This window comes from Kwoniella europaea, chromosome 1, assembly GCF_036810445.1.
Source record: "Kwoniella europaea PYCC6329 chromosome 1, complete sequence".
In the NCBI taxonomy this organism is placed as follows: Eukaryota; Fungi; Basidiomycota; class Tremellomycetes; order Tremellales; family Cryptococcaceae; genus Kwoniella; species Kwoniella europaea.
In genome coordinates this window covers 15,237,568-15,245,000 of record NC_089487.1, presented here as the reverse complement: position 1 = coordinate 15,245,000, position 7,433 = coordinate 15,237,568, and the positions used below count along the sequence as shown (strand labels likewise).

The 7,433-nt window shown below is 50.6% G+C and overlaps 3 protein-coding genes across 3 annotated transcripts in view; 1 reads left to right on the top strand and 2 right to left on the bottom strand.

Annotated features, from left to right (window-relative positions):
* V865_005817 (uncharacterized protein) overlaps window positions 1-498 on the bottom strand; it is a gene marked incomplete at both ends in the record, with an annotated part of 1,280 nt that extends 782 nt beyond the window's left edge. Inside the window, 3 exons of the mRNA XM_066229585.1 lie at window positions 1-41; window positions 122-258; window positions 319-498. The exon at window positions 1-41 is cut by the window's left edge and continues 296 nt beyond it. Of these exons, the coding sequence (XP_066085682.1) occupies window positions 1-41; window positions 122-258; window positions 319-498 (358 nt within the window). The remainder of the gene's footprint in view (window positions 42-121; window positions 259-318) is intronic.
* A 1,268-nt stretch (window positions 499-1,766) lies between these two features.
* On the top strand, window positions 1,767-3,960 carry V865_005816 (uncharacterized protein; the record flags this gene model as incomplete). Its single annotated transcript, XM_066229584.1, has 14 exons — window positions 1,767-1,892; window positions 1,944-2,017; window positions 2,086-2,120; window positions 2,164-2,244; window positions 2,514-2,585; window positions 2,645-2,660; window positions 2,715-2,798; window positions 2,852-2,897; window positions 2,965-3,120; window positions 3,173-3,301; window positions 3,343-3,461; window positions 3,515-3,539; window positions 3,593-3,783; window positions 3,840-3,960. 14 exons carry the CDS (start codon window positions 1,767-1,769, stop codon window positions 3,958-3,960), a joined length of 1,275 nt encoding a protein of 424 aa, XP_066085681.1.
* Window positions 3,961-4,393: 433 nt separating this feature from the next.
* V865_005815 (uncharacterized protein) lies at window positions 4,394-6,105 on the bottom strand (the record flags this gene model as incomplete). The annotated part of the gene is made up of 8 exons (XM_066229583.1): window positions 4,394-4,602; window positions 4,669-4,744; window positions 4,816-4,957; window positions 5,022-5,353; window positions 5,473-5,670; window positions 5,745-5,846; window positions 5,915-5,981; window positions 6,047-6,105. The coding sequence occupies 8 exons, from the start codon at window positions 6,103-6,105 to the stop codon at window positions 4,394-4,396; spliced, it is 1,185 nt and encodes a 394-aa protein (XP_066085680.1).
* Window positions 6,106-7,433: the final 1,328 nt, after the last annotated feature.

Sequence of the window (7,433 nt, the reverse complement as noted above, 5' to 3'; positions counted from 1 at the left end):
TGACAGTCCCGTCGGGATTGACATTGCCTACATCGAAGAGGCTGAGTGGGAAAGAGACGTGTCATTTTTTACAGTCAGCACAGACGGCATTCGGAGCCTTTGAATGGCTGAGATCACCCACTAGTCGCTGCTAAGTCGATTCTTCTGCCCAAGCCCGCCCACGAACGGGGCGATGTCGTCCAGATCACCAAACAATTTAGACATCTCGACATGCCTGGCATCGTCCAGTCCGGTTCTTCGGAACACAAGCACGCCATACTATGTATGTTTCTCAATCTCGAGTGGGCTTCCTCTTCTGCACACAGCCAGCACACTCACCTTGGATAGTCCTCTCTTGATCTCGTCGACCAGTTCAGGTGTGATAGTTGAGAAATCTGCAGATGCTTCGGCACCAAAGGTAGGGTGCAGTGGTTTGTATAGTATGAGAGGTGGGCTGATCTTGACGGGTTGGACCGCGTCGGGGATGGGTGGAGCATTCATGACCTGAGCAGATGCCATTGTGAATTCTTCTCTCCGCAAATAAGGGAAGCGTTCTCAGAGGCCTGTGGTCAGCAGGTAGGAAAGACAGATCCTGTGCGTGCATGTACTGTATCTATATATATTTTGCTGAGTCCGCTTCATCCGGCCCGGTTGACCGACTTACCCGAATGACCTTGATTTGCCGCTTCTTTCACACCAATCCAGATGTGTGAATTGCAGGATTGCAGCAGTGTCTCGTGACTAACAAACCTTAGCTTGTTGTCATATCTCAACGTTGTAACTACCGAAAAACTACTGGCATCATAGACATCAAGGTGATCACTCGAGAATCCTTGCTCCCAGCTATGACGCTGCTGTCAGAGTGCCGAGTGTCGTGATACTTTCGGTCAACCCCATCGCTAACATCGAAATTCACCCCAACTCTCAGGTTGTATGAGCCGCCATGACTGGTGACAGGCGATCCTTGCAGACCCATAGAAGCACCCCCTCCAGTACGACCGTTGTGCTGACACCAGCGATCACTGGGCTTTTGTCTGAAGTTCGTACTCATTGAAAGCCCCATGGAAGTGGACATATCTAGATCTGAAGAATACGGCATGAGGTACCACATAGGGGAGATGTCTCCGAGACTGCAACCTATCAGACAGCGAAAAGCGTTCGTAGCAGATCGCCGCCATGTTTGCATACGGCCCCAAAATTTGCTTGTCAAGTATGTGCGAGGCGAGACGGCTATTTTCGTGCTCTTTTGGCTGCACCATAGACCAGAGAACATCCATAGCGATCGAGAGAGTTGAGTTCGGGATTGTCGATCTTAGAGATACCACCGTTCGAACGACTTACAGCTCGAAACACATATAACACATATATGCGTGTTTGTATATGCGCTATGCATGCATGTCAGTTATTTTTCTGTTTGGTATCCTTTCCCAAGTTCTGGCATAGCGATGAGTCGACTCATCCCTGTCGACTAAGCCACTTTTGCGGTCGCATTGTCTGGACGCATTCCCCAGCTCCGCATATGGTTCACAGCAAGAATTGCCATTTAGCCGAGACTTCTACTCATGCCAAAGGTTACTACTATGAGTAGTGAGCGTAAATACATACAGTGTGCAATTATCGCGCGTTCCGTTACTTTACTACCTACCCTCGTAGCTGGCGGGTGGGTCAGCGCGTCTCGTAAACATGGATGAGATCGCCCGCAGCATTTCCTGGCCCTCCACCCTTTGCTAAATCACTATTCCTCAACAATACAACGATACATCATTCACTCAAGTCTTGAATTGAATATGCTTCTGATCGACGCACGGCGTCTGCGTCGACCCCGGTTGCTTGTCTTGCTCCTGCTTGCCCTTTTGGGGCTGATAGCGGTGACGCATCGCCGGTTTGAGAACCGGACGGAGACCGAAATTTCGGTGAGTTTCCCGTTGAGCTGCTCGTGCTGATCCCTATAGATTGGCAGTCAGATTGAGGAGGCTGAACATAGACATAGCTCGTTGGGATGGTGTGATGTGGATCCGGACTTATGTGCCGAATTCGGGTGAGCGTGCGAAGCCAATGAAGGGATGAATGGGCGAAGCCGGCAAGCTGATACCGCAAACCGTCAAGGGAGATCGAGCTGAGGAAGGTGATGAACTATGAGGGTGAGTCTGCGACTACTTCTGGTGCAAGCTGATGATATTGTAGGATCGGGACACGGACTGGCGAGGTTTTTGGCGAAAGCTCGACAAGGTCAAGGATTCACAGTCGGAGCGTTAGGAGGATCAGGTGAGTTAGCTCTTTCATCATACCTTGCTGATGTTTTCAGTGTCCATTGGCCATGGTTTGAAACGAGGCATGGGGTACGAGCAATCGGCCTACAGCGAGCTTAACATGCATCGTGTTGTATTCGACCACCTCGACAAGCTGTTTCCGGCGAAGAACGGAAGGCAGATTGGCAGAGACAGTACAAAGCGGGGCGCCAATAGATTTGTGAATGGAGCAGTACCAGCGATAGGTGGGTGAACAAGCTTCGACCGCAGCACGCTGAAAGAAAGGCTCGGACTATTTTGCCATGTGTTTCGGACATCACATACCTGAGGACGTAGATTTAGTGCTGGTTGACATGGGTGAGCGCAGCTCATGATTTGGGCGCAGGCGAGGGAGGGGTGCTAACATCGCCAACCAGCGATCAACGATGGGTTGTGAGTAGCGTTACTCAACAAGTCTCGTTCTTTTCTGGTTAACGACACACACAGCTTAGAGAGAGGCGCGGAGTCCTATGAGATGCTCCTAAGGCATCTTCTGGCATTGCCCAATAGGCCCGCTGTGATCAACTTGCAGTGAGTGCTGTTTTGTCATTCCTTGCAGTAGGAATCTGCTGACCGTCATGAAGAGTATTCGCCCTGATGTTCCAGACGATAGCAACCGGTGGTGACATTGTACGTGCTCAAGCACCCTGGAAGTCAGGTGCCATTGATGTCTTGCTGACTTGCTGACCCTTCACAGCACCAAGGAATTTCCTCGTATTACGATGTTCCCACAGTCTCGCTTCGTAATTTGCTCCTGCCCATCATACTGCAAAACTCGTCTTACGGGATATCCTACTTTGATCATCCACCGGGAACAAAGGAGCTGGACAGGGAAGGGTTGGGCACGCGGCATGTGAGTGCTAGCGGGACGATCCCACGGCTCGACTTGCTGACATGCGTTCCAGATATCGGCTAAGGGCCATGGACTGCTCGGACGGCTGACCAATGCATTCATTGATCTGCGAATCAGAGACCTGGATACGGGTCTTTATGGAGCAGAATTGAAGAGCAGACTTGTCCCGGAAATACCTCGAGTGAGTTCCTCTCCATCCATTGTACCACTTTGCGCTGATAGGGACAGATTCGAGCGCTGCAACATTTCAATTCGTATGAGGTCATTCCCACGATTCCCCCAAAATGCTTGTCGGCGCACTCACGCTCGCCTACTCTGATCCCTTCTATCAATAAAGGATGGTAAGTGCAGTTCACGTCTTATCGGCGGGCTCACGGCTGACGCATAAATGCAGGCGTGAGCTGATAGCAGGGGACAAAGTGAGTTCTTCTGCTCTTAGCTTCCGCACGTCAACTGATATTTCGTCTCACAGAAATATCTTATCGCCGATCAACCCGGCTCGATTGTGTCATTTGACTTTGTCACTGCTGGTGGCCTCGTGCAGCTGTCCGTCTATCGCTCACATAACGCTGGACTCGGCACCGCTGCATGCTGGGTGGATGATATGAAGGACAAGAGGATGGTCATCGAAGCGAGGTGGGACGACCTGGTTAGCATAGGCTAGTGAGTAGACCGACTTCCGACTAGATCAGCTGCACTGCTGATACTTGACACGTCAGCACCGTGACGATTGCAAATGATTTGGAGGACGGTGACCATGTTCTGACTTGCGAGTTACTAGAGGAAACGAAAGACCCGCTGAAGAAGCACGAATTCCGGATCATCGCGGTCATTAGGTAGGTTCAAGTTGTTGTCATCGGCTTTGTCCTGCTGACTGGGACATAGTTCGTAACGCATCCCGAGCAGATCTTGCCCAAAAAAAAGGCCTTATCAGCAAGCAAGTGATGCGATAAAGTGAACGAGTCATCGTGACATCATGCGGCGAGGGCAATGGGGATCACCGTGTTCGCATCACTTCTGACGAGCCAACTTGCGAGCTGGCTGGCGGGCTTGATACCGATATGAACAGATCTTGGGGTAGGCTCGCGTCACTTACTGACCTGCATGGCCCGGCCATGGAGATGTCGCCATGCGCAGACCTCTTATTTCGACACAGGGCTCTTCTACATCAGATTATCGTGTCAAGAAAACAATGCATTGCATGCGCAAACAGAAGAAAATGACCATCTAGCAGGTACAAGCACAATAAGATCTTCCCGGATACTACTTTGCCTTATTTGATCACAGCATCCAGGCAGAGTTCTGGCCTATGCAAAACCGTGATGTCCTCCAGGGGATTGCGCGACAGAACGAGCAAATCGGCGATGGCGCCTTCCGCGATGACACCAAGCTTGCCCTTTTGGCCGAGCATCTTCGCGAGATTGACGGTGGCATGTCGCAAAATGGCGGCAGCAGGCAAAATCTTCGATCGGGTGAGAAATCCTCGTTAAACGGTCTCAGCTTCCGAAGCTTATCGCTCGTCAAGTCCTTTCGGTCCGTCGTGCTCACCAGTATGTAACGCGTGCAACGAGATCAACAACAGGTCGGACCCATAACATACCGTCACACCAGCGTCCTCGGCGAGCTACACGAATGTCAGCTTAATGATATGAAAACGCGAGAACACGGTTGCCCGTATATGTCTCCTCAGCTTACCTTGAGGGCGTTCAAACCCTTTTGCATCACTTGGACTCTCTTATCTCGACCCTCTTGGTTCAAAAAGGTTTCGAAAGGTTTTGGAACCAGGATGCCATAACAGCGCAACGTCGGGGTCAAGTACACTTCCTTCTCAGCCATTCTGTGCATGACATGACTTCGGATCAGCTTCGCAGTCACTCCGAGGGCAGAAGTGTAAGGCTCACAGCTTGTCGGCAGATCCGTCGAGCAACTTGCCGTGCTCAATGCCCCTGACACCGTTGTTGATGGCGTGATTGATCGCTTCGACAGTGTGCGCGAGGGCAGTCACCTGTGAAAGGTCAGCGGCACTACCTCGAAGGAACGAAACCATGGCTGATGATATACAACAATATATACTCATAAGCTTCTTGTCCATCTGCCAAGCAGTAGTTGTGATCCCTTGTACCTTTTCAGCGGTGTATTGCATTGTGTCGAGGGCGTCTGACTCGGACGCGACGCCTCCTCCCAACATAATCTTGATGAAGTCTGCACCTTGCTTGAGCTCCTCTCGACGGCTCTAAGGACGGCCGGCACGCCATCTGCGGTCCGACCCAAAGAGACAGCGTGTTCCCCACAGCAAGAGGAACCGTCTTCTCTTGAGACAGACACTGGGGGACACAAAGTCTCCATGTTCACCCGTCTGTGGAATGCTTTGCCGCACTGATTGAAACGAGGTCCCTCGATGAGCCCTTCGTTAATGGCATCGGCGAGGAACTTGGTAGCGCCTCCACTGTCCCGAACAGTGGTGAAACCTCGGTGGAGCATCTCTCTCAGCACGTAGGTGGCCCGCAAAGTGACCTGTTGATCGGCTAGTTTGACCATATCTGCCATGGTCTGAGCCTCAAGTCAGCCAGTTGAAAGGGGCAAGGGTTGCTTTGCGTATGAGAGCGGATGAAATGCGGGCTCACCTTGGCACCCGGGGCAGCCGTGACGTGTACGTGAGCGTCAATGAGACCACGACACAAGAGCCAGCCCTCGATATCGAATACCGGGAGGTCACTCCCTGAGGCCTTAGTCGATTATGGCTGCACGGAGAAGATCAGGCCGTTCCCGCTGGCGGCGTCGATCACACGGGCACATTTCGCAAGCAGAAGTCCGGTTGAGCGAAGGTTTTGACCCACGGCCTGACATGAGGTCCATCTTGCCTGTTGACAGGCCGTTTGTTTTGATCAGCGAATGGAGATTCTGAGCCTCCATGGGTGCCACTCACACTGCCTCTCGTCCCACAGCAGGGTTGGGAAAAGCGGTTTCGAAATCGAAAATTGACATGATTGTGAGAGTACCTGTACTATCCTCAGCGTCTTATATAGCGATGAGGGGTAGTGCAGGAAGTGAGATTCGAGAACTTTGTTATATACAGGGTGGACTACGGAGCATCCATAAGTATATTACATAATTCTAACAATGATAGCTATAACACAGTTTTGCCAAAAGAAATATTTACGACTTCGTTTTTGGCGTCGTCAGTTTCAACAATGTCCACCCCTCGTTTGATCATGCAGAACTCATTCGTATCTTCATTTGGTATAAACATGCACCGCTTTCGCAATAGAACTTGTGACCATCATGCCTGGGAAGCCTCCATCGCTTGAACAAAGGATTGGAATGGTCAGAGCAGCTGCAATGGATATGCCAAAAACACTATCATAGCTCACGACTATGGCTGTTCAGAGGGGGCAGTCCGCTATGATGTCAATTTCAAGAAGAAATATGGTAGTCTGATGGATCTAAAGAAAGGCTGGGCGACCTTGTCACAGAGGCAAACGTAACCGGTCGCTACCACTGAATCACAGGAGGGAACAATCGGAATCTCCGAAATACTCGGAATTCCGCCGGTTATATAGGCTACCAGACGTCCTGAGCCGTCTGGATTCACATGGTATCAGACCTGCTCGAAGGATTCGTCGCTCAAATAGAATACTAGGACCACATAAACTTGTCTCAGTGATGCAGCAGAATAGACTCGACTTGACAGTTCGCCATGAGATGCAAAGAGCCGCTTTGAAACGTAGAACAGCAAGGGATAAATCATACCTTAGCCCTCGTGTACGTCGTCTTCGTAGAGAGTGGTAAAAAGAATATCGGGATTATACTTTCAGGAAAGGAATATACGTTGATGCAGCGAAAATCTATCTTAATGGAACCGCAAAGATATGGGTGACTCGTGAGAAGGGAGAAGCATGATCAGAAAGGAATCATGGTCCTGGGGCCGGGCAATGTTCTACGATGGGAGGTCAGAATTAGTTTTATTCGACACGTCGGAGAGCAAGGGGAGGAAGGAAGTACCTGATTGATCTATCAAGAGCAGGTCATAGACAAAGAGCTCAGGAAATGCTGGAATCATATGAAGTAGAGGTGGCAGCTTTATAGGGAGACATCTCTTATCCTGGAAGACCATGCTCCACTCCACATCTTTGGAGGGAGTCGAGAGGCAGGGGAGGAACTTGGCTTGGAGTACTTTCATCAGCCTCCATCTTCTCCTGATGTCAATCCAATTGAGCTTTGCTGGTCCTGCCTCAAATATGGGCTGGCTTCCTTGCAAAGGAATCCCTCATATGGGAAAGGCTTGTTCCTAGCTGCGAAAAAGAGATGGGACG